The sequence below is a fragment of the Tympanuchus pallidicinctus genome, unplaced genomic scaffold (assembly GCF_026119805.1).
Source record: "Tympanuchus pallidicinctus isolate F22 unplaced genomic scaffold, pur_lepc_1.0 scaffold18, whole genome shotgun sequence".
NCBI lineage: Eukaryota > Metazoa > Chordata > Aves > Galliformes > Phasianidae > Tympanuchus > Tympanuchus pallidicinctus.
The window spans coordinates 1548883-1573686 of record NW_026294699.1 but is presented as its reverse complement, the minus strand read 5'-3'; the positions used below and the strand labels follow the sequence as shown (position 1 = coordinate 1573686).

Here is a 24804-nt window from a genome sequence, read left to right as displayed (position 1 = left end):
GCCAGGATCGCACTGTGAATGAAGGTCGGCGTGGGAGCAGCTGCTGATGGGAGCAGGAAGTCCAGGCTGATGCACTCTGAGACGCGTCTGTCCCCGTAAAACCAGAGGGCTGGCTCATCCAAATGCTTGCTGATTGTTTGGAAGATCAAATTCTGAAGCTCAAATCCTTCCAGCCTCCAAGCTGGAGGCAACATCTCCCGGGTCCAATCGTGCGGCGCCTGAGCGAGAGGGTGACCCGAGATGGCTGCACAAGAGTCACCTTAATTTCACTTAAAATCTTACTTCCAATAACCCCACTGGGTGACCCTTGTGTCGGTCTCTTGGAATTTGGATCTAGGAGGTGACTGTTCCATTGGTTTATAACGTTCCACAGGAGTGATGCGGAACCATGGTGAGGTCACAGTCGTTGCTGGGGTGGCAGGGCTTGGCCCTCCGTGGCGAGCAGAGCTGGTGCTCTAGTGAGCGAGTGGCACACAGAGACTGAGCTCTGAGCGTTTTGTGGCAAGGATCATCCTTGAGAGCCCGTCAGAAGCACCGCTGCGGCGTGTGTGTGACCTGGGCACAGCCTGGACTGACCTGGACCAAGAGGTGAGCTGGGCTTGGTGCTGCGTGGTGGCTGGAAGGAGTCTCAGCAGAAAAGCTGGGCTGGGGAGGACTTCCCAGCTCAAACGAGGCCCTTCCCAATGGCTGTTTCCAGGGGAAATTGATTCTCTCAGAGATTGTGGCACACGTTTGGGTGAGGATGACAAATTGCCATCACTCCCCTGTGTAACACTACAGTGCAACGGAAAGTGCAGCAGTAACAACAGGGTGGCAAAGTCCGAGGCTGCAGCAAGGGAGGATTTGCCCAAGTGCAGCAGTTGGGGACACAGAAAGAAAGGAAAAAAGCTGCTGAGCCTTGGAAGGCCTCAGGTAGCAAGGATCTCCACTCAGACACCCTTACCTCCACTGCCAACCCTTCAGTGATGTCTGGGAAGGGTTTGTGTGCACCTGAGCTGCCCTGCCTTCCCACCAGGTGCTCAATCACTGCCTCAAGCTGTGACTGACCATTGCCACTACAGCCCTGCAAAACTGCTGCTGGGCCCCAGCCTTCACCTCAGACAGGACAAAGGAAGAAGGGCACAGACTTGATGCAGTGCAACTTGTGCTTTAATGACCCACGGAGCGCTGGCTGTGCCGTATCCAGCCCATTTTTAACAAAACCCCACCGAAGTCCCGGTGGAGAGCCGGGTGCTCAGCTGGGGACATGCACTGTCCGGTGACATCACAGGCACGGTGACATCACAAGCACTGTGCTGGGGCCGTTGGCTGCCACCAGTGAGTGCCACAGCCGTGAGCGCTGCGCAGCAGTGTGGACACGCTGCGTCAGCTCTCGTCCCGGCTGGCAGTGAGAGTGGTGGTGGCTGACGGGTGCTGCCCGCTGTCGCTGACGGTGCTGCTCAGCCATTGGGCTGGAGTGTGAGCTGGAAGGGAGAGGGACTGCAGCTGTGCCTGGTAAGCCAGAACTGTAGGTTTGTCAAACGTGGGAGTCGTACCAGTGCATCCATTGCAGCTGCAGCAAGAGGAGAAGATGAATGGAGTCATTTTCATGTCAGGAACGCAAAATGCGTGCTGCTAGGGGTATAACTGGAGGTGTGATGGAGGACAGAGCTTGCTGGGAGAAGTGGTGGCAGTTAGACACAAGGTGGATCTAGACTTGGCACAGTTCTTGCAACCTGCTGCTTCCCAGACACTGCCCTCCTCCAGAGTCCATGCGGCATGAAAGAAGAAAGCTGCAAAATGCTTATTCCTCATGATTCTTCCCTTGTTGACGCCTCCTCTAGGGTTCCTGTCCGAGAGGACATTTTGTGCATCCCAGCAGGTGCGGACTGCAGCCGGCTCCTTCATAGAGCAGGGAATTCCTTTGGAGACAGCCCATCCTTGCTCCAAGAAGTTCCCCATGGCTCTGCAAGGAGACGACTGCTACTACTATTTCAACTCCGTCTGTCTTAAGGTACGCTTGGGAGTCTTTTGCCTGGATTTCCTTCCTTTCCTCGCTTTGAAGAGGAAGGGCTGGAGCAGGGGGAGACCTGCTGGCGATGCGTTGCCTTCCTCAGCAGAGGCATTGTGCGCTCCCTGCTACCAACCTGGGCCGACAGCACGGACGTCTTTCAGGCTGTGCTCTTATTCTCCTGTGTGCTCTCCTTTTGCTCACAGGGAGACAGATGTCCCTTCCGCCACTGTGAGGCGGCTCTGGGCAGCGAACGAGTCTGCCGACTGTGGATACAGGGCTGCTGTTTCCGCAACGACTGCAAGTTCAGGCACATGAAAATTGAAGTGAGTGTTTGCCTGAAGATGAGCTCTCCACCTCCCTCAGGCACCACCTGCAGCGCTGCATCTCTCTGCAAACCTCCTCTGCCTGTTTCCATGACCCTTCCTTGCTTTCTCTCTTCAGAAGCAGCGCAGCGCGGTTCCCTGCTACTGGGAGAATCAGCCGGGAGGCTGTCAGAAAGCCCACTGCCGTTTTCTTCACTTGAAGGAACGCGGTGGGAACGGACCGACCGTACCACCAAGTGACGGTGAGTTCCTGATGGCATGAAGCATGACAGACTTCATGATGAATATTGCTCCTGAGCGGGTGCAGGATGTCAGGTAACCATTCATTGGGGAGTGCAGGGAAGAGTGGTGATCAGTGAAATATTGGTTTGTGTTTTGGCTGTCAGAATAGGGGTGGGTGTTTTCTGGAGAGAGGTAAATGCTGACTGCAGAAATGGCACAACATCTTATCAGCAAAAGGCAAACGCAAGAAACTATGCTTGAAAATTGGAAGCTTGTGGACTGGTGTGCTGAAACCTTCCTCCAAAGAGATGCTCTTCAATTATTTCTTGTCTTCCTTCTGCCAGAAGCTGACACAAGCCTTCCACTGAACAGCGGCCCTGCAGAAAGTCTGGAGAACCAGACAGAGGTTGAGGAGGCAGCAGAAGGAGGTATAGATACTGAACAGGCATCTGGGTTTGAGGCGCTGGCTTTCGACTCCCATGTTCTGATGGTTCTCTCCTGGACTGTTCTCTGCAGGTGACATCCCATCTTCCTCCCATGGCCCCGCTGCGCAAAAGCGCAAGCAATGTGATGAGGAGGAGGACGACAAAGCTGAGGAACTGCCGCGCAAGAAAAGAGTCAAGGGTGAGCACCAGGAGCTTGTTGCAGTGCCTCAGCACAGTCATGCGGCCACTCAGCGTTGTTGTGTGTCAGAATTTTCCTTGCCCTGGACTATTGCTGAGTGCAGCTCTTGGCACCTTATCAGCAACCTCTTCCTTTTCCTTCAGCTGGACGCAAGGTGCGCGGGAGGCCTATTGACTGGAAGACCACCTTCCCCACAATGCGGAGACTGAAGCGCAAAGCAGCGGAGATGCAACCATCTGCTGCTGAGGACGCCGACGAGCCCCCAGCCAGAAAACTGCCTATGGTAACAGCAGCAGTAGTGCGTATGGGAGGTTTACACTGCTCTCGTAGTAATGGTTCAAGTTTCAAATGTTCCACAGGTCTTCTGTTTCCTCGGAAGGCAGCAGGTGTCTCCCAGGGCACTTGTGGAAATTCTCTGTTGCAATTAGATGTACACAGATTTTGTCCATGAACGCTGCGCTGCTAAAAACTCCCAAGGTCACTTGTAACCTTCAAGGGAACGCTTTCTTCAGGAGCAAGGCGCTTCTGTATCTGGGATAAGCCTCAGCAGCACCCAGGGAAGGGAGGAGCAGTCCTCAAAGATCATCCGGTGTTCCTCCTGTGCTACTGTGGCCAGGGATGCCAGCCACAAGATTCTAATGCCTGGAAACCCATCCAGCCAGGCCCAGAATGCCTCTGGCAATGGGGCATCCACAGCTTCTCCGAGAAGAAGAGCCACTTAGAAAAGCTTTGAGCCCTGCTTCACACACACTGTCTTGTTTCTTCCAAGGCGATCCTTGCTTCAGTCCCGCCCGAGTACACCCTGGTCAGCGTTGAAGTCCTGAAGCTTCCAAGCAGGTGATGACCGCTACTTGTTCTTCACCAGTGCCCTTTATCCATTGCACATAATTTCTTTCACATCAGGGGACAAGTGGAGTGTTAGAGATGTGCCGTGGCATAACCCAACAAAGGAAGAAGTCATCTGCACTAATTTCAGTTGCTCACTCAAAGTCTCTGCTGAGTATGTCACGGGGAGCAGGAACTCAGTCTCTAACAGGTGCACGTAACAGAGGATGACTTCTTCATGCATTTACAGTCAAACAATGAGGCTGGCAGTGTGCTTCTGCTACAAAACCTGGCCTGTCAGGTGCTGATTGTTCTCTTCCTTGTTCTCCCCAGTCTGGAACTGCTTCCAGGAAGCCAGGCAGACTCTGTGGCACCACCAGAGATCCCACACTCAACATCCCGTGCCACACAAGAAGCTGACCAGGCGCAGCAGCTGAGCTGCACAGAGGTGGGGAAAGAACACTTCTCTGAGGATGAGGACCTCGAGAAGTTACTGATGGATTTCACAGAAGAAGAACTGGACGCAGAAATTGATGACGACTCTGTGGATATAGATGAGCTCCTAATGGAGCTCTGAGACCAACGACATCACAACATCATAGTCTGATTGTATATTTTACAACAACAACATCAACCATCAATTAAAACCAATCCTATTCCTTTTCAACCCTGTTCCTTGTCTTTCTGTTTCTGAGGGGACGCTCTTTCTCAAACTGTGCAGTGAGTCTTGAAGCAGAGTCAAACTGGTCAAAATCAGCAGTGCCTGCATTCTGTTCTCCTGACTTCCATGCTGCTCAGAGTTCAGGGGCCGTGCACCCACTCCCCAGCCCTGGGCGGCTGCCTTCAGCATCAAGAGCACAAAGCACTGGTGTGGGCACAGAAAGACGTCCATCCGCAAGGCCAAACCTGAAACCTCTTCCTTCCTCCCCCCTTAGCAAAACTCTGCATTGGCTTCAAGTGGAAGCTCTGGGGTTCTGCTTCCTTCAACACTGCTTTTGTGTCAACTGCAGCGCTGCCACCCCCACCTCCCACTTTCTCCCCCTTCCCTCAGCTCTCACGCTGCATGGTGCGGTTCTTCTCCTTGAACAAAAGCTGCACACCCAGTACAACCAGCACACCCCTTTCCTTGCCTACACCCTGCTTGCCCGTGGGCAGCAAGGGGCAGCGGCTTGCAGCGTTAGGGCAATCCCTTATTGCATCTGACTCCTGCTGCTCATCCCATTGCCCAAGAACAGCGGTGGAGCCACTCAGCTCCTGACAGCCCAGTGCATCTGCACTGGATCCTGGCCAAGGGGGCAGCACGGAATTGGTGAGGCCAGCAAATGCTGGCGCTTGTGCCGCTGGCGCTAAGGAGCAGAAGGTGGCACCATCCATGGAGCTGCTCTGTACAAGCACCTGGCCCAACCTGGGTCGGGACGCCTCTCAGTGATGAACACAGCCTCAGGGCTGTCTATCAGTGGAAGCTGGGGCAAAGTCCTCCCACTCGAGTCAGCCACAGTTGTCACCCCCTGAGGAAGGCCAGTGCATGGTGAACGTCTGCTCTACATTCAAGGCGAGGGAAACCGTGAGCAGAGGCCAGCTCACTCTTCTTACATTCACTTCCCTACTTGTTTATCTCTTTAAATTATAGCATTTCTATCTCAAATGTTGTTTTACATCCACACATTTCTCTTTTTCTGTGTGTGCCCGTGACCATCCGTACACAGGTGTAGGGCATTATGTGAGCCAGTGTGGATCTTGTCCTTTCAGATTAACATAACAGGTTCCAGTTCATGTGCTATGTTCAAACCAGGAACACTAATGCCCTTTCAGTAATAACTCCCATGTGTGCCCTAGGCCCTGCTCCTATTAACAGAACAGCAGATATTATTTGCAGCTTAGACACAAAGTCGGCGACCCTCATCGCTCTACGCAAAGACTTCCACAAATACGGACAGACAGAGTTGCCACTTACAGAGAAGACCAACAGGAATTGTTTGTGTAAAGGGAAATGCCCTCCTCTGCAACCTCCAAGGAATAAAGGTGCTCAAAGCTCACCTTTCAAACACCTTCAGAGGTTTTTGAGAAGGCCATATGTCTTCACAACTTGCTGCAGGCTGTTTCCTGGAGTGTGTGCTTGCATGTGACAGCCCTGGCAAGCATGGCAACGTGTTAGAAGTCTGATCAACATCAGGAAAACTGCATTCAATGCAGAAGATCACAGAATGGCCTGGGTTGGAAGGGACCTCAAGGATCATGAAGCTCCAGTCCCCTGCCACACGCAGGGCCACCAGCCTCCACATTTCACACCAGCCCAGGCTGCCCAGGGCCCCATCCAACCTGGCCTTGAACACCTCCAGGGATGGACGGGGCATCACAGCCTCTCTGGGCAGCTGTTCCAGCACCTCACCACTCTCACAGCAAAGAACTGACATCCAACCTCAATCTGCCCTCCCTCAACTTCAAACCATTTCCCCTTGTCCTGCTGTTATCCACCCTTTTCAGGAGTTGACTCCCCTCCTGTCTGTAGGCTCCCTTTAGGTACTGCAGGCTGCAATGATGTCACCCCCAGCCTTCTTTGCTCCAGGCTGAACAAGCCCAGCTCCCTCAGCCTGTCTTTGCAGTGGAGGTGCTGCAGCCCCTGATCATCTCTGTGGCTCCACTACAGCCTCTCCAACAGCGCCCTGTCCTTCTTGGCCTGGGGGCTCCAGCCCTGGACGCAGTGCTGCAGATGGGGCCTCACAAGAGCAGAGCAGAGAGGGACGCTCACCTCCCTGTCCCTGCTGCCCACCCCTCTGCTGATGCAGCCCACGATCCCGTTTGCTTTCCCAGCTGTCATCACACACTGCTGCCTCACGTTCGGCTTTTCAGCCATCAGGACCCCCAGCTCCTTCTCTGCAGGGCTGCCCTCCACCACTGCTCCCCCCACTCCGTATCCATGCCCGGCATTCCTCCAGCCCCACTGCCAAACCCTGCACTCTGCTGCCTCGAACCTCACCACGTTCACCCGGCTCCACCTGCCCACAGCCCATCCGTGTCCATTCCACCCCCGGCGATGGGCGCCCGCAGCTCCGGGCAGCAGCGCAGCGCCGCACGCAGCAAGGAGCTCCCGCGCACCCCGCCTCGCACGCACCTCGCGAGCAGCGCAGCTCCGACAGGGGCACGACGCGGATCTCCCCGCTGCTCAGCACGTCGCCATGCGGCCTCGTCTCTGTGGGAGCGGACGGAGGCTGAGAGCCGCGGCTCCCCGGCCTCGCCTCACCGCGCCCCGCCCGCCGCCCGCCTCAGCGCGGATCCCTCGGCGCCCGCCCGCACTCACGGAAGTATCCCAGCAGCGACACGCCGCGTCCGTGCCGGGCCAGCGATAACGCGTGGTGCTGCATCCGCGGGCTGCGGCCCAGGTCGCCCAGCACCGCCACGCACACCCGGCCCGCACCGCGCACCGCCCGCCGCCGCCACAGCATCGCCGCCAGCGCCGCCAGCGCCACCAGCGCCACCGACGCGGCCAGAGCGCCGCCGCCGGCCGCCATCTTGGGAGCCCGGCCGGGCACAGCGCCCCCTTCCTGCCTGGCCACGACGGCTCCTGCCGTTCATTGGGAGATCGGTGCCCGAGCGCGAGAAGAAGGGCGTTTGGAGGCTGCGTGTGCGAGCGACAAACACTGAGCGATGGCGAGAGAAGGAAAACCCAGAGAGCGAGCTCGCGGTGCTCTCAAGGCCCTTCGCACGCTCACACACGCATCTGCCAGCGTCCAAGACTGACCAAAGCGCGATGGAATGCAGCACCGTTAACATCACCTGCACACAAAACACATCCAAACCAGGATATCGCAAGGCGGATCCATCTTCAGCACTGCCTACAGAAAGTCTACTGCCTGGGCAACAGCTTTTACACCACCCTGGAATGGTTCTGCACACAGATTTCCTCTCCCCATTCTCCCCAGTCCCCGCCTGCCAGCATTCACAGCTCTGGACCCTGCCTGGCCCTGTCAGCGCGCCCACCCAGCACCGCCATCCCACGGAGCTGGATCAACACGCTCAATGCATTGACTGCTCAGGACTCGGAGCAGGCAGAAACATGCAGCCCTTCCTCTGCACGGCCCTGCATTTCCAACCTGCACTTCGTCCCCCAGCTGTGACCGTCTGCTCACCTGAGCACTCCGCACAGGCACTCACCCCTGCCAGAATAGTGCTCTAAGAAACGATTGCCCACTACTTTCCCCAAAAACACTGTGCACCACCACTGACAGCACACTACTTCCAATCGCAGATGTCTTTCGTCTCTCTCTGAGCAGGAAGGTCCCCCCTCTGACGGCAGTCTTGAGAAAACGGCATTGAAGCTGAGGAGGAAGATCTGGATTTGGTCTGTTGGACTGGCGTGCTGAGTGCATTAGCTGACCTTTGAAGTCCCGAGACATTTTCTGGCACTGAAGCTGGCAGACAGGCTTTCTGTGAGACCACAGCAGCGTTCCTGTGGTTAAACTGGCAAGGGAAGGCATCCTGTCCCACAGAACAGCACCAAGTTACACGTGAGTTATGACGTGGCTCTCCTTGCTGCAGTACTTTCATACATCCGTCCAGGACAATCTGACAGCTCACAGGAATCATTTCCCACTCCCAGGCAACACCCCCAACGCAAGAAAGCAGGTTTAGGTGCTTGCACCATCAGGGATCTGCCTCAGTCCCTGAGACAGTTTGACAGCACACAAAAGGCAAGGAAAACAGGAGAGGAAACTGAACCTTTCAGCTCGATAAAGACCACTTCAAACTTGTTATTCCCTGCCACCTCAAAAGTGTCACAGGCTTTAGAGTTCCTTTTTCTGCACCGTAGAGCTTTGCCTGCAGCCTGGCTCTGTTTGTATCACTTTCATCAGGTAGCAAAAATAATTTCAAGGCAGGCAGCTGATGCACTGGGACGCAGCAACATTCGTTACGGTGCTTTGCTCCCAGAGGTCACATCATATCCCAGACCAACCGAGGAGAAATTACTCTCTCCTCTGCACAGCCTCTGCAGCCTTCCCACAGCCCTTGAGGACGGTAGGGATACGGCCTGGCAGAAAAGGGATTTCCCTCCTGCTGGGGAACAGGTGCCCAAGGAACGTTCACATCCCACGTGCCGCTGTGTAACCGCTCCATGCCCGTGCCCCACGTGCTTCTGGATGGGCAGCACAGCTTTTGGTTCACTCAGCCGCCTGTGGCACAGCACATCAGGCTTTCTGCAGGCATGGGAAATCATCCCATCGCTTTGTGCCTTACAAGGAAAAGGAAAACTTCCCCTTGTGAGAGTCCGACTTCCAACCCTTACCGCCTGCAGTGAAGAAGATGCCGTTTTTCTTGTATCCTTCAATTCCAAGCCCATATTTTCCAAAAGGCACAAGAATTCAAATTTGAACTCCAGCGAGCGATTTCAGTGCCTATTTCTGATTGTGGCAATTACTCAGTTCAGAGGTCCCACTTAATTTGAGGTGCCTGTTTTTATTCAGACGAAGGCTGCAGTTGCAGCTGACTCCCCAAGACTGCAATAGGAGGTGGTGACACAGCCTTGGGCTTCCGTGTTTGTGCTAATCCCACGTTTCCTTTCTCTGCCTTGCAGGGCAGCTCGTGCTGCAAGCGGCCAGGATCGCACTGTGAATGAAGGTCGGCGTGGGAGCAGCTGCTGATGGGAGCAGGAAGTCCAGGCTGATGCACTCTGAGACATGTCTGTCTGCGTAAAACCAGAGGGCTGGCTCATCCAAATGCTTGCTGATTGTTTGGAAGATCAAATTCTGAAGCTCAAATCCTTCCAGCCTCCAAGCTGGAGGCAACATCTCCCGGGTCCAATCGTGCGGCGCCTGAGAGAGAGGGTGACCCGAGATGGCTGCACAAGAGTCACCTTAATTTCTCTTAAAATCTTACTTCCAATAACCCCACTGGGTGACCCTTGAGTCGGTCTCTTGGAATTTGGATCTAGGAGGTGTCTGCTTCCTTTGCTTAGAATGAAAGCTCAGGAGTGATGTGGAACCATGGTGAGGTCACAGTCGTTGCTGGGGTGGCAGGGCTTGGCCCTCCGTGGCGAGCAGAGCTGGTGCTCTAGTGAGCGAGTGGCACACAGAGACTGAGCTCTGAGCGTTTTGTGGCAAGGATCATCCTTGAGAGCCCGTCAGAAGCACCGCTGCGGCGTGTGTGTGACCTGGGCACAGCCTGGACTGACCTGGACCAAGAGGTGAGCTGGGCTTGGTGCTGCGTGGTGGCTGGAAGGAGTCTCAGCAGAAAAGCTGGGCTGGGGAGGACTTCCCAGCTCAAACGAGGCCCTTCCCAATGGCTGTTGCCAGGGGAAATTGATTCTCTGAGAGACTGTGGCACACGTTTGGGTGAGGATGACGAATTGCCATCACTCCCCTGTGTAACCCTACAGTGCAATGGAAAGTGCAGCAGTAACAACAGGGTGGCAAAGTCCGAGGCTGCAGCAAGGGAGGATTTGCCCAAGTGCAGCAGTTGGGGACACAGAAAGAAAGGAAAAAAGCTGCTGAGCCTTGGAAGGCCTCAGGTAGCAGGGATCTCCACTCAGACACCCTTGCCTCCACTGCCAGCCCATCAGTGATGTCTGGGAAGAGTTTGTGTGCACCTGAACTGCCCTGCCTTCCCACCAGGTGCTCAATCACTGCCTCAAGCTGTGACTGACCATTGCCACTACAGCCCTGCAAAACTGCTGCTGGGCCCCAGCCTTCACCTCAGACAGGACAAAGGAAGAAGGGCACAGACTTGATGCAGTGCAACTTGTGCTTTAATGACCCACGGAGCGCTGGCTGTGCCGTATCCAGCCCATTTTTAAAAAAACCCCCCCGAAGTCCCGGTGGAGAGCCGGGTGCTCAGCTGGGGACATGCACTGTCCGGTGACATCACAGGCACGGTGACATCACAAGCACTGTGCTGGGGCCGTGGCTGCCACCAGTGAGTGCCACAGCCGTGAGCGCTGCGCAGCAGTGTGGACACGCTGCGTCAGCTCTCGTCCCGGCTGGCAGTGAGAGTGGTGGTGGCTGACGGGTGCTGCCCGCTGTCGCTGACGGTGCTGCTCAGCCATTGGGCTGGAGTGTGAGCTGGAAGGGAGAGGGACTGCAGCTGTGCCTGGTAAGCCAGAACTGTAGGTTTGTCAAACGTGGGAGTCGTACCAGTGCATCCATTGCAGCTGCAGCAAGGGGAGAAGATGAAGGGAGTCATTTTCATGTCAGGAACGCAAAATGCGTGCTGCTAGGGGTATAACTGGTGGTGAGATGGAGGACAGTGCTTGCTGGGAGAAGTGGTGGCAGTTAGACACAAGGTGGATCTAGACTTGGCACAGTTCTTGCAACCTGCTGCTTCCCAGACACTGCCCTCCTCCAGAGTCCATGCGGCATAAAAGAAGAAAGCTGCCAAATGCTTCTTCCTCATGATTCTTCCCTTGTTGACGCCTCCTCTAGGGTTCCTGTCCGAGAGGACATTTTGTGGATCCCAGCAGGTGCGGACTGCAGCCGGCTCCTTCATAGAGCAGGGAATTCCTTTGGAGACAGCCCATCCTTGCTCCAAGAAGTTCCCCATGGCTCTGCAAGGAGACGACTGCTACTACTATTTCAACTCCGTCTGTCTTAAGGTACGCTTGGGAGTCTTTTGCCTGGATTTCCTTCCTTTCCTCGCTTTGAAGAGGAAGGGCTGGAGCAGGGGGAGACCTGCTGGCGATGCTTGCCTTCCTCAGCAGAGGCATTGTGCGCTCCCTGCTACCAACCTGGGCCGACAGCACGGACGTCTTTCAGGCTGTGCTCTTATTCTCCTGTGTGCTCTCCTTTTGCTCACAGGGAGACAGATGTCCCTTCCGCCACTGTGAGGCGGCTCTGGGCAGCGAACGAGTCTGCCGACTGTGGATACAGGGCTGCTGTTTCCGCAACGACTGCAAGTTCAGACACATGAAAATTGAAGTGAGTGTTTGCCTGAAGATGAGCTCTCCACCTCCCTCAGGCACCACCTGCAGCGCTGCATCTCTCTGCAAACCTCCTCTGCCTGTTTCCATGACCCTTCCTTGCTTTCTCTCTTCAGAAGAAGCGCAGCGCGGTTCCCTGCTACTGGGAGAATCAGCCGGGAGGCTGTCAGAAAGCCCACTGCCGTTTTCTTCACTTGAAGGAACGCGGTGGGAACGGACCGACCGTACCACCAAGTGACGGTGAGTTCCTGATGGCATGAAGCAGGACAGACTTAATGATGAATATTGCTCCTGAGCGGGTGCAGGATGTCAGGTAACCATTCATTGGGGAGCGCAGGGAAGAGTGGTGATCAGTGAAATATTGGTTTGTGTTTGGGCTGTCAGAATAGGGGTGGGTGTTTTCTGGAGAGAGGTCAATGCATTGCAGGTCTGTGGCGACTGCAGAAATGGCACAACATTTGAGCAGGGGAAAGGCAAATGCAAGAAACTATGCTTGAAAATTGGAAGCTTGTGGCTTGGTGTGCTGAAACCTTCCTCCAAAGAGATGCTCTTCAATTGTTTCTTGTCTCCTTTCTGCCAGAAGCTGACACGAGCCTTCCTCTGAACAGCAGCCCTGCAGAAAGTCTGGAGAACCAGACAGAAGTTGAGAAGGCAGCAGAAGGAGGTACAGATACTGAACAGGCATCTGGGTTTGAGGCGCTGCCTTTCGACTCCCATGTTCTGATTGTTCTCTCCTGGACTGTTCTCTGCAGGTGACATCCCATCTTCCTCCCATGGCCCCGCTGCGCAAAAGCGCAAGCAATGTGATGAGGAGGAGGACGACAAAGCAGAGGAACTGCCGCGCAAGAAGAGAGTCAAGGGTGAGCACCAGGAGCTTGTTGCAGTGCCTCAGCACAGTCATGCGGCCACTCAGCGTCGTTCTGTGTCAGAGTTTTCCTTGCCCTGGACTATTGCTGAGTGCAGCTCTTGGCACCTTATCAGCAACCTCTTCCTTTTCCTTCAGCTGGACGCAAGGTGCGCGGGAGGCCTATTGACTGGAAGACCACCTTCCCCACAATGCGGAGACTGAAGCGCAAAGCAGCGGAGATGCAACCATCTGCTGCTGAGGACGCCGACGAGCCCCCAGCCAGAAAACTGCCTATGGTAAGAGCTGCAGTAGTGCGTATGAGAAGTTTACACTGCTCTCGTAGTAATGGTACAAGTTTCAAATGTTCCTCCTGTCCTACTCTGGCCAGGGCTGCCAGCCACAAGACTCAAATGCCTGGAAACCAGCTAGGTCCGGAATGCCTCTGGCAATGGGGCATCCACAGCTTCTCCGAGAAGAAGAGCCACATAGAAAAGCTTTGAGCCCTGCTTCACACACACTGTCTTGTTTCTTCCTAGGCGATCCTTGCTTCAGTCCCGCCCGAGTACACCCTGGTCAGCGTTGAAGTCCTGAAGCTTCCAAGCAGGTGATGACCGCTACTTGTTCTTCACCAGTGCCCTTCTTCCATTGCACATAAGTTCTTTCACATCAGGGGACAAGTGGAGTGTCTGAGATGTGCCGTGGCATAACCCAACAAAGGAAGAAGTCATCTGCACTAATTTCAATTGCTCACTCAAAGTCTCTGCTGAGTATGTCACGGGCAGCAGGAACTCAGTCTCTAACAGGTGGACGTAACAGAGGATGACTTCTTCATGCATTTACAGTCAAACAGTGAGGCTGGCAGTGTGCTTCTGCTACAAAACCTGGCCCCTGTTGGCTGGACACAAACTGCTCTATCTGTACACATCAATTGCCACTGTGACACATGTGCCTGCTGGTATCTTGCACTCTCAAGGCAGCCTCAGGTGAACTGAATCGCCATCCCTCTGCGAGCGTGAGGTGCGGGAGGGGTTAACCACAGATCTCAGAGCTGGTAGCTGAAAGCGTACCTGCAGTTAGAAATGTCAGGTGCTGATTGTTCTCTTCCTTGTTCTCCCCAGTCTGGAACTGCTTCCAGGAAGCCAGGCAGACTCTGTGGCACCACCAGAGATCCCACACTCAACATCCCGTGCCACACAAGAAGCTGACCAGGTGCAGCAGCTGAGCTGCACAGAGGTGGGGAAAGAACACTTCTCTGAGGATGAGGACCTCGAGAAGTTACTGATGGAAGTCACTGATGAAGAACTGGACGCAGAAATTGATGACGACTCTGTGGATATAGATGAGCTCCTAATGGAGCTCTGAGACCAACGACATCACAACATCATAGTCTGATTGTATATTTTAAAACAACAACAACCATCAATTAAAACCAATCCTATTCCCTTTCAACCCTGTTCCTTGCCTTTCTTATTCTGAGGGGACGCTCTTTCTCAATCTGTGCAGTGAATCTTAAACCAGATTCAAACTGGTCAAAATCAGCAGTGCCTGCATTCTGTTCTCCTGACTTCCCTGCTGCTCAGAGTTCAGGGGCCGTGCACCCACTCCCCAGCCCTGGGCGGCTGCCTTCAGCATCAAGAGCACAAAGCACTGGTGTGGGCACAGAAAGACGTCCATCCGCAAGGCCAAACCTGAAACCTCTTCCTTCCTCCCCCCTTAGCAAAACTCTGCATTGGCTTCAAGTGGAAGCTCTGGGGTTCTGCTTCCTTCAACACTGCTTTTGTGTCAACTGCAGCGCTGCCACCCCCACCTCCCACTTTCTCCCCCTTCCCTCAGCTCTCACGCTGCATGGTGCGGTTCTTCTCCTTGAACAAAAGCTGCACACCCAGTACAACCAGCACACCCCTTTCCTTGCCTACACCCTGCTTGCTTACCCTTGTGGGCAGCAAGGGGCAGCGGCTTGCAGCGTTAGGGCAATCCCTTGTTGCATCTGACTCCTGCTGCTCATCCCATTGCCCAAGAACAGCGGTGGAGCCACTCAGCTCCTGACAGCCCAGTGCATCTGCACTGGATCCTGACCAAGGGGGCAGCACGGAATTGGTGAGGCCAGCAAGTGCTGGCGTTTGTGCCGCTGGCGCTAAGGAGCAGAAGGTGGCACCATCCATGGAGCTGCTCTGTACAAGCACTTGGCCCAACCTGGGTCGGGACGCCTCTCAGGGACGACGGAATCCTCAGGGCTGTCGACCAATGGAAGCTGGGGCAAAGTGCTGCCACTCGAGTCAGCCACAGTCATCATCTGCAGAGGAAGGCCAGTGCTTGGTGAACGTCTGCTCTACATTCAAGGCGAGGGAAACCGTGAGCAGAGGCCAGCTCACTCTTCTTACATTCACTTCCCTACTTGTTTATGCCCTGTAATTATACGCATTTGTTGCACAAGGGTTTCTGTTACTTTACTTGATCCACGTATTTCTGTGTGTCCTTTTCTGTCTGTATCTGTACATAGACGTAGGGTATCCTGTTAGTGAGTTGGATCTCGCCATCTCTGAATCTGTACTCAGGCCTCTGTTTAATTATCGTGTATTTCATTAAATCACATGACTGAACTCCTCACTGTTTAATGATTAAGTGCTGTTATAATGTTAGAGTGAGCTAAGAATTATCAGTATCATTAAATTATCAGTAACTCTTGCGTGGCTTCTCAGTAGAACCAAGTGAAATGCAGTTGTCATTTCCTGTGATGCCAAATTGGTGGAGTCAGCAGGATGACAAAGAGAGCCACCACACCATTACCAAGATGTGAGATCCACCCAAAGCCTACATTCCCTGAGGATTTGGTTTGTGATAACTGGTGTAAGTGGGCAGAGGGAGGAGAGCATTAACTGATGCTGGAGGTTTGACTGAGGGTCGGGAAGATAAAGGCATAGTCTGCAAAAGGTTGCAGTGTGTCTTGACCTGCCAGGAGAGGGGAAAACCAACCTGTGGGTGCAGAAACATCAATTGCTTATGGTGATCCAACCGAATTCCAAGGAGACAGAATGACGGTTGGTGGGGTTGGGGAAAGACCGTCCCTGTAACCCAGACATGGTTGAAGTTGGGGGCTGGGCATCTCCCTCCCTGGCAGTATAATAAGGTGTCTGCTGTTCAGTCCCAGAGTGCATACGGGGCATAGTTTGGGTCTGACCCTCCCGATGACCGTAGGAGAGTTCAGACTGAGAGGAAGATGTATTAGTACTGGGTGGCACAGGTGATATTAAGAGGCCATGCAAAACTGGAGCCTATTCCTTGCCAAATCTGTGCCACATTACTAATACTAAACATACAGGATAGACTCCCAGGGGGCAAGAGGAAATCTCTAGAATGCTGCAGGAACTAGAAAACGCTGGGATCATAAGACCTGCACGTAGCCCAGCATCACAGGAAAACAGCAGGAGGTAAGAATGGCCAGAAGCCCGGCCATACAACAGTCCCATTCTGAGTGCACCTTGTATCGTAACGTCTGCTGCTGCTTAGAAATCACCTTTCTCCAGCATAGCAGAGGAAGGCAAAGATCACTGAGTCGGGGAGCCAAGAAGTAAGCAAGTGCAAGATCCTTCCTCCTTGAGATTTGGTATTTCTTTTAACTCCAGCCTTTACTATACTGGCCCAGACAATAAAAAGTGTCTAACACGCTGAGTGGTTTTTCTTATTCTGGTGATGACCTATAATGGCGAAGACTATCTAAAAACTTAGAAAGCTGAAGACAAAAATAAGTCCCCCTGCATAACAGCCACCTCTCAGACAGACTTAGCAGGGTGACGGAGGGGATCCTCCCTCTCTGCTCTGCCCTGCTGAGGCCACTTTGCGAATACCATCCACTCACTGTGATGTGTGCCTACCACCTCCTGCTCATCTGCCATGTCCTGGGGCACTGGCATCACTGAGCGTTTGATGGGAAGGGCACACGCTGGCACGACCATGCACCTAAACACTGGTGAGCACCTATGGTACCCAGGAGTCCTTCCTCAATGTCACACTGAGTGGCTGATACGGCACAGGACCAGCTGTGTCCTTTGGTTACCCTGTGCTCCAGGGCAGTGGCTATGAAGTCGCTCTGGTCTGTGGAGAGGAGGAAATGGCAAGGGGAAGGAGCTGGGCACTGAGGTGTGTGAGTGGAGCGGGGTATTCCAGGGGACCCAGGGTGTGGGGCCTCCCAAATTCGAGAACTCCAACTCAGTGGTAGACCAGGAGTCTGGGATCATCCCATCCCATTTCCACCCCCGGTCCCCATAGCTCAGGGGTGGAACCAGCAGTCTGGGATCTCCCCATCGTATTTCTAGTCCTCGGTTCCCATAACAGGTGTCCGGGATCTCCCCATCCCATCTACAACCCCATGAGCCCATGTTGGAGTTGTGAACTCAGGGATCCTGAGATTTCCCTGTCCCATGTGCACTCCAAGTGCCTCATTGACAACATCAAGGGAGTGTCCCCACTGCACTGACCCGCTGATGCCACCCCTCCAGGAGGCTGGCTGCTCTGTCCCCCTGCTCCTGCTGATGTCAGGGGGCCGAGTGCACACGGAGCAAAGGGGGGACAGCAAAGGATGGTGCTGCTACTGGGGGTGCACGTGGCCTTCAGTGGTGACAGTGCTGTGACAGCGACTGCGGCAACGGAGCTGCAGGAACAGCTCTGTGGGATCTGTGTCCATCTTGAGAATAGGGGGACAAAGCACTGCGAGTGGAGGATGGGAATGGGATTGGGTGCACAGTTCTGGGGTCTGGAGGTGCGGTTGGGTGGGAAATGGGATGAACCAGCCCGTAAAATGCTGACAGGACGGGATGACATAGGGTTGGGGATGGGATGGGGAGCACAGCTGTGGTGTCTGTAGATAGGGTTAGGACGAGGAGGGGATGGGGATATAGAGCAATGGAGATGAGGAAAGAGGGCTGGAGAAGAGTGATGAAGGGAGAAAGAGATTGAAAAATGGTTGAAGTAGTGCTGAGGGAAGGAGGAAGAAAGAAATGAATGGATGAAGAGATGGAGAAGTGGGTGAAGAGGACGAGGGGAGGAGAAATGGAGGATGCTTGGAGGGCTGTGGAACCCTTCTACTAATCTACTACTAATCTAACTGCTCCTTCTCTTCCCCCCAGCCCCATCCTGCTCATCCAAACACCCACAGGAGCTGTGTGCCACCATCCCAAACCCTGTCCCCAACCCCAATATCATCCCCAAACAATTCCTCACCAATGCCACCTGCTAAGCCCTGGGTGTGGGCCATGGCTGCACCTTTGACCACCTCCAGCACGATTTCTCAGGCTTCTGCCTCTACCTTTTGACTGAACACTGCTTGAGAAACAAGAGCCCCAGATTCTTCGGTGTCCTCATCCAGGGCAGCCCTGGCAGTGCCATTGGTGCCCAAGTCCATGTCTTCCGCACGGTGAAGGAGCTGGAGCCTGGGCGGGTGCTGATGAGTAGCCCTTGGGATGAATAAGAGAAGAGGGGCAGTGCTGAGTAAAGATATCAAATGGTCTTCAGAAGGGTGGTAGGTGGAACATGGAGCCCATGGAGTGCCCCAAGAACTCAGGAACACAGGGAGAGAACCCAACATTCCAAGGGGGACACAGCATTCTGCGTGGGACCCTGGCACCCAGGAAGGGACTGAGGGCTTGTTTGTTTGTTTGTTTTTAATAGTTTGTAAAAAAAGCTTCCCTCCTTGTGTTAGAACAATGTTCTGAAGTTTTATATTTGTCTCTACATTCCTTCATCAGCTGGGACGTTGATGCCGCTGCACACATCTCCTGTTTTGTCATTCTGGTTTGTGTAAAAGATTGGTGAGATGTGCAATCTCTGCATGAAATTTCATTCAAGTGTTTTCCTTTATTTGCCCCCATGAAGCAATGGCTTGGAAATGGCGGTGTCAGCCAGGAGCCCGCACTGCAAACTGAAGTCTCATCATGTGGATCTGTTGAAAACCGCCGTGATGACAAAGGAACGTTTGCATCGTTTCCGTGCTGACTGTCACACAGCCTTGCGGAGCAGGTAGGGACATGGCATGGCAGAGAAAAGGGATTTCCCTCCTGATGGGGAACAGGTGCCCAAGGAACGTTCACATCCCACGTGCCGCTGTGTAACCCCCCCCTTGCCCGTGCCCCACGTGCTTCTGGATGGGCAGCACAGCTTTTGGTTCACTCAGCCGCCTGTGGCACAGCACATCAGGCTTTCTGCAGGCATGGGAAATCATCCCATCGCTTTGTGCCTTACAAGGAAAAGGAAAACTTCCTCTTGTGAGAGTCCGACTTCCAACCCTTACCGCCAGCAGTGAAGAAGATGCCGTTTTTCTTGTATCCTTCAATTCCAAGCCCATATTTTCCAGAAGGCACAAGAATTCAAATTTGAACTCCAGCGAGCGATTTCAGTGCCTATTTCTGATTGTGGCAATTATTCAGTTCAGAGGTCCCACTTAATTTACGGTGCCTGTTTTTATTCAGACAAAGGCTGCAGTTGCAGCTGACTCCCCAAGACTGCAATAGGAGGTGGTGACACAGCCTTGGGCTTCCGTGTTTGTGCTAATCCCACGTTTTCTTTCTCTGCCTTGCAGGGCAGCTTGTGCTGCAAGTGGCCAGGATCGCACTGTGAATGAAGGTCGGCGTGGGAGCAGCTGCTGATGGGAGCAGGAAGTCCAGGCTGATGCACTCTGAGGCATCTCTTGGTGCGGTACCAGAGGTGGCAGTAATGATGTCGGGGCACAGCAGCAGAAGAACGCGAGGAGCTCCCCAGCAGGAAGCCACAAAACCTGCAGAAACCGGCAGGAGAGCCAGAGCGTGCGCGGGAGCCCAGGAGGAAATGCAGCCCAGGAGTTGCAGCGGCGCCTGGCAGTGGAGTGCTGAGGCCCACGGCCAGAGCTCTTCTGCCTTCGCCGGGCCGGCTTGCCAAGCAGGACGTGTCTGTCCTCGTAAAACCAGAGGGCTGGCTCATCCAAATGCTTGCTGATTGTTTGGAAGATCAAATTCTGAAGCTCAAATCCTTCCAGCCTCCAAGCTGGAGGCAGCATCTCCTGCATCCAACTGTGCGGCGCCTGAGAGAGAGGGTGACCCGAGATGGCTGCACAAGAGTCACCTTAATTTCTCTTAAAATCTTACTTCCAATAACCCCACTGGGTGACCCTTGTGTCGGTGTCTTAGAATTTGGATCTAGGAGGTGACTGTTCCATTGGTTTATAATGTTCTGCAGGAGTGATGCGGAACCATGGTGAGGTCACAGTCGTTGCTGGGGTGGCAGGGCTTGGCCCCAGGGTGGCGAGCAGAGCTGGTGCTCTAGTGAGCGAGTGGCACACAGAGACTGAGCTCTGAGCGTTTTGTGGCAAGGATCATCCTTGAGAGCCCGTCAGAAGCACCGCTGCGGCGTGTGTGTGACCTGGGCACAGCCTGGACTGACCTGGACCAAGAGGTGAGCTGGGCTTGGTGCTGCGTGGTGGCTGGAAGGAGTCTCAGCAGAAAAGCTGGGCTGGGGAGGACTTCCCAGCTCAAACGAGGCCCTTCCCAATGGCTGTTGCCAGGGGAAATTGATTCTCTGAGAGACTGTGGCACACGTTTGGGTGAGGATGACGAATTGCCATCACTCCCCTGTGTAACCCTACAGTGCAATGGAAAGTGCAGCAGTAACAACAGGGTGGCAAAGTCCGAGGCTGCAGCAAGGGAGGATTTGCCCAAGTGCAGCAGTTGGGGACACAGAAAGAAAGGAAAAAAGCTGCTGAGCCTTGGAAGGCCTCAGGTAGCAGGGATCTCCACTCAGACACCCTTGCCTCCACTGCCAGCCCATCAGTGATGTCTGGGAAGAGTTTGTGTGCACCTGAGTTGCCCTGCCTTCCCACCAGGTGCTCAATCACTGCCTCAAGCTGTGACTGACCATTGCCACTACAGCCCTGCAAAACTGCTGCTGGGCCCCAGCCTTCACCTCAGACAGGACAAAGGAAGAAGGGCACAGACTTGATGCAGTGCAACTTGTGCTTTAATGACCCACGGAGCGCTGGCTGTGCCGTATCCAGCCCATTTTTAACAAAACCCCACTGAAGTCCCGGTGGAGAGCCGGGTGCTCAGCTGGGGACATGCACTGTCCGGTGACATCACAGGCACGGTGACATCACAAGCACTGTGCTGGGGCCGTGGCTGCCACCAGTGAGTGCCACAGCCGTGAGCGCTGCGCAGCAGTGTGGACACGCTGCGTCAGCTCTCGTCCCGGCTGGCAGTGAGAGTGGTGGTGGCTGACGGGTGCTGCCCGCTGTCGCTGACGGTGCTGCTCAGCCATTGGGCTGGAGTGTGAGCTGGAAGGGAGAGGGACTGCAGCTGTGCCTGGTAAGCCAGAACTGTAGGTTTGTCAAACGTGGGAGTCGTACCAGTGCATCCATTGCAGCTGCAGCAAGGGGAGAAGATGAAGGGGGTCATTTTCATGTCAGGAACGCAAAATGCGTGCTGCTAGGGGTATAACTGGTGGTGAGATGGAGGACAGTGCTTGCTGGGAGAAGTGGTGGCAGTTAGACACAAGGTGGATCTTGACTTGGCACAGTTCTTGCAACCTGCTGCTTCCCAGACACTGCCCTCCTCCAGAGTCCATGCGGCATGAAAGAAGAAAGCTGCCAAATGCTTCTTCCTCATGATTCTTCCCTTGTTGACGCCTCCTCTAGGGTTCCTGTCCGAGAGGACATTTTGTGGATCCCAGCAGGTGCGGACTGCAGCCGGCTCCTTCATAGAGCAGGGAATTCCTTTGGAGACAGCCCATCCTTGCTCCAAGAAGTTCCCCATGGCTCTGCAAGGAGACGACTGCTACTACTATTTCAACTCCGTCTGTCTTAAGGTACGCTTGGGAGTCTTTTGCCTGGATTTCCTTCCTTTCCTCCCTTTGAAGAGGAAGGGCTGGAGCAGGGGGAGACCTGCTGGCAATGCGTTGCCTTCCTCAGCAGAGGCATTGTGCGCTCCCTGCTACCAACCTGGGCCGACAGCACGGACGTCTTTCAGGCTGTGCTCTTATTCTCCTGTGTGCTCTCCTTTTGCTCACAGGGAGACAGATGTCCCTTCCGCCACTGTGAGGCGGCTCTGGGCAGCGAACGAGTCTGCCGACTGTGGATACAGGGCTGCTGTTTCCGCAACGACTGCAAGTTCAGACACATGAAAATTGAAGTGAGTGTTTGCCTAAAGATGAGCTCTCCACCTCCCTCAGGCACCACCTGCAGCGCTGCATCTCTCTGCAAACCTCCTCTGCCTGTTTCCATGACCCTTCCTTGCTTTCTCTCTTCAGAAGAAGCGCAGCGCGGTTCCCTGCTACTGGGAGAATCAGCCGGGAGGCTGTCAGAAAGCCCACTGCCGTTTTCTTCACTTGAAGGAACGCGGTGGGAACGGACCGACCGTACCACCAAGTGACGGTGAGTTCCTGATGGCATGAAGCATGACAGACTTAATGATGAATATTGCTCCTGAGCGGGTGCAGGATGTCAGGTAACATTCATTGGGGAGCGCAGGGAAGAGTGGTGATCAGTGAAATATTGGTTTGTGTTTTGGCTGTCAGAATAGGGGTGGGTGTTTTCCGGAGAGAGGTAAATGCTGACTGCAGAAATGGCACAACATCTTACCAACAAAAGGCAAACGCAAGAAACTGTGCTTGAATACCGGAAGCTTGTGGCTTGGTTTGCTGAAACCTTCCTCCAAAGAGATGCTCTTCAATTGTTTCTTGTCTCCTTTCTGCCAGAAGCTGACACAAGCCTTCCACTGAACAGCGGCCCTGCAGAAAGTCTGGAGAACCAGACAGAGGTTGAGGAGGCAGCAGAAGGAGGTACAGATACTGAACAGGCATCTGGGTTTGAGGCGCTGCCTTTCGACTCCCATGTTCTGATTGTTCTCTCCTGGACTGTTCTCTGCAGGTGACATCCCATCTTCCTCCCATGGCCCCGCTGCGCAAAAGCGCAAACAATGTGATGAGGAGGAGGACGACAAAGCTGAGGAACTGCCGCGCAAGAAAAGAGTCAAGGGTGAGCACCAGGAGCTTGTTGCAGTGCCTCAGCACAGTCATGCGGCCACTCAGTGTTGTTGTGTGTCAGAGTTTTCCTTGCCCTGGACTATTGCTGAGTGCAGCTCTTGGCACCTTATCAGCAACCTCTTCCTTTTCCTTCAGCTGGACGCAAGGTGCGCGGGAGGCCTATTGACTGGAAGACCACCTTCCCCACAATGCGGAGACTGAAGCGCAAAGCAGCGGAGATGCAACCATCTGCTGCTGAGGACGCCGACGAGCCCCCAGCCAGAAAACTGCCTATGGTAAGAGCAGCAGTAGTGCGTATGGGAGGTATACACTGCTCTCGTAGCAATGGTAGAAGTTTCATATGTTCCTCCTGTCCTACTCTGGCCAGGGCTGCCAGCCACAAGATTCTAATGCCTGGAAACCCATCCAGCCAGGCCCAGAATGCCTCTGGCAATGGGGCATCCACAGCTTCTCCAAGAAGAAGAGCCACTTAGAAAAGCTTTGAGCCCTGCTTCACACAGACTCTTGTTTCTTCCTAGGTGATCCTTGCTTCAGTCCCGCCCGAGTACACCCTGGTCAGCGTTGAAGTCCTGAAGCTTCCAAGCAGGTGATGACCGCTACTTGTTCTTCACCAGTGCCCTTTACCCATTGCACATAAGTTCTTCCACATCAGGGGACAAGTGGAGTGTCTGAGATGTGCCGTGGCATAACCCAACAAAGGAAGAAGTCATCTGCACTAATTTCAATTGCTCACTCAAAATCTCTGCTGAGTATGTCACGGGCAGCAGGAACTCAGTCTCTAACAGGTGGACGTAACAGAGGATGACTTCTTCATGCATTTACAGTCAAACAATGAGGCTGGCAGTGTGCTTCTGCTACAAAACCTGGCCTGTCAGGTGCTGATTGTTCTCTTCCTTGTTCTCCCCAGTCTGGAACTGCTTCCAGGAAGCCAGGCAGACTCTGTGGCACCACCAGAGATCCCACATTTAACATCCCGTGCCACACAAGAAGCTGACCAGGCGCAGCAGCTGAGCTGCACAGAAGTGGGGAAAGAACACTTCTCTGAGGACGAGGACCTCGAGAAGTTACTGATGGAAGTCACAGAAGAAGAACTCGATGAAGAAATTGATGATGACTCTATGGATATAGATGAGCTCCTAATGGAGCTCTGAGACCAACGACATCACAACATCATAGTCTGATTGTATATTTTACAACGACAACAACAACCATCAATTAAAACCAATCCTATTCCCTTTCAACCCTGTTCCTTGTCTTTCTTTTTCTGAGGGGACGCTTTTCCTGAAACCCTGCAATGAGTCTTAAAGCAGAGTCAAACTGGTCAAAATCAGCAGTGCCTGCATTCTGTTCTCCTGACTTCCCTGCTGCTCAGAGTTCAGGGGCCGTGCACCCACTCCCCAGCCCTGGGCGGCTGCCTTCAGCATCAAGAGCACAAAGCACTGGTGTGGGCACAGAAAGACGTCCATCCGCAAGGCCAAACCTGAAACCTCTTCCTTCCTCCCCCCTTAGCAAAACTCTGCATTGGCTTCAAGTGGAAGCTCTGGGGTTCTGCTTCCTTCAACACTGCTTTTGTGTCAACTGCAGCGCTGCCACTCCCACCTCCCACTTTCTCCCCCTTCCCTCAGGTCTCACGCTGCATGGTGCGGTTCTTCTCCTTGAACAAAAGCTGCACACCCAGTACAACCAGCACACCCCTTTCCTTGCCTACACCCTGCTTGCCCGTGGGCAGCAAGGGGCAGCGGCTTGCAGCGTTAGGGCAATCCCTTATTGCATCTGACTCCTGCTGCTCATCCCATTGCCCAAGAACAGCGGAGGAGTCACTCAGCTCCTGACAGCCCAGTGCATCTGCACTGGATACTGGCCAAGGGGGCAGCACGGAATTGGTGAGGCCAGCAAGTGCTGGCGCTTGTGCCGCTGGTGCTAAGGAGCAGAAGGTGGCACCATCCATGGAGCTGCTCTGTACAAGCACCTGGCCCAACCTGGGTCGGGACGCCTCTCAGCGATGAACACAGCCTCAGGGCTGTCTATCAGTGGAAGCTGGGGCAAAGTCCTCCCACTCGAGTCA

At 54.2% G+C, this 24804-nt stretch overlaps 2 protein-coding genes and 1 long non-coding RNA gene across 15 annotated transcripts in view; 2 read left to right on the top strand and 1 right to left on the bottom strand.

The window, feature by feature from the left end:
• The window catches only part of LOC128079068 (chitobiosyldiphosphodolichol beta-mannosyltransferase-like), a 45779-nt gene extending 38152 nt beyond the window's left edge, over window positions 1–7627 (bottom strand). For 4 of the 11 annotated variants that reach the window (XM_052679970.1, XM_052679964.1, XM_052679961.1 and 1 more), the window contains exons 1-3: window positions 7286–7627; window positions 7100–7177; window positions 6025–6118 (exon numbers count right to left, since the gene is read on the bottom strand). In XM_052679970.1, the coding sequence (XP_052535930.1) occupies window positions 6025–6118; window positions 7100–7177; window positions 7286–7496 (383 nt within the window). In that variant the 5' untranslated portion in view covers window positions 7497–7627. Of the gene's footprint in view, window positions 1–1311; window positions 1553–1656; window positions 2289–4223; window positions 4561–6024; window positions 6119–7099; window positions 7178–7285 lie in introns of those variants that run through there. The other 7 variants (XM_052679966.1, XM_052679962.1, XM_052679965.1 and 4 more) reach the window with 6 other exon arrangements.
• LOC128079073 (uncharacterized) lies at window positions 2441–3095 on the top strand. Its single transcript, XR_008205965.1, has 3 exons — window positions 2441–2558; window positions 2883–2966; window positions 3055–3095. It is a non-coding gene; the product is annotated as an uncharacterized LOC128079073 (long non-coding RNA).
• The window catches only part of LOC128079070 (zinc finger CCCH domain-containing protein 11A-like), a 42329-nt gene continuing 20686 nt past the window's right edge, over window positions 3162–24804 (top strand). Inside the window, exons 1-3 of one of the 3 annotated variants that reach the window (XM_052679973.1) lie at window positions 3332–3445; window positions 13277–13344; window positions 13859–13949. In XM_052679973.1, coding sequence (XP_052535933.1) covers window positions 3359–3445; window positions 13277–13344; window positions 13859–13949 — 246 coding nt within the window. In that variant the 5' untranslated portion in view covers window positions 3332–3358. Of the gene's footprint in view, window positions 3446–3931; window positions 4000–12920; window positions 13037–13276; window positions 13345–13858; window positions 13950–24804 lie in introns of those variants that run through there. The other 2 variants (XM_052679972.1, XR_008205963.1) reach the window with 2 other exon arrangements.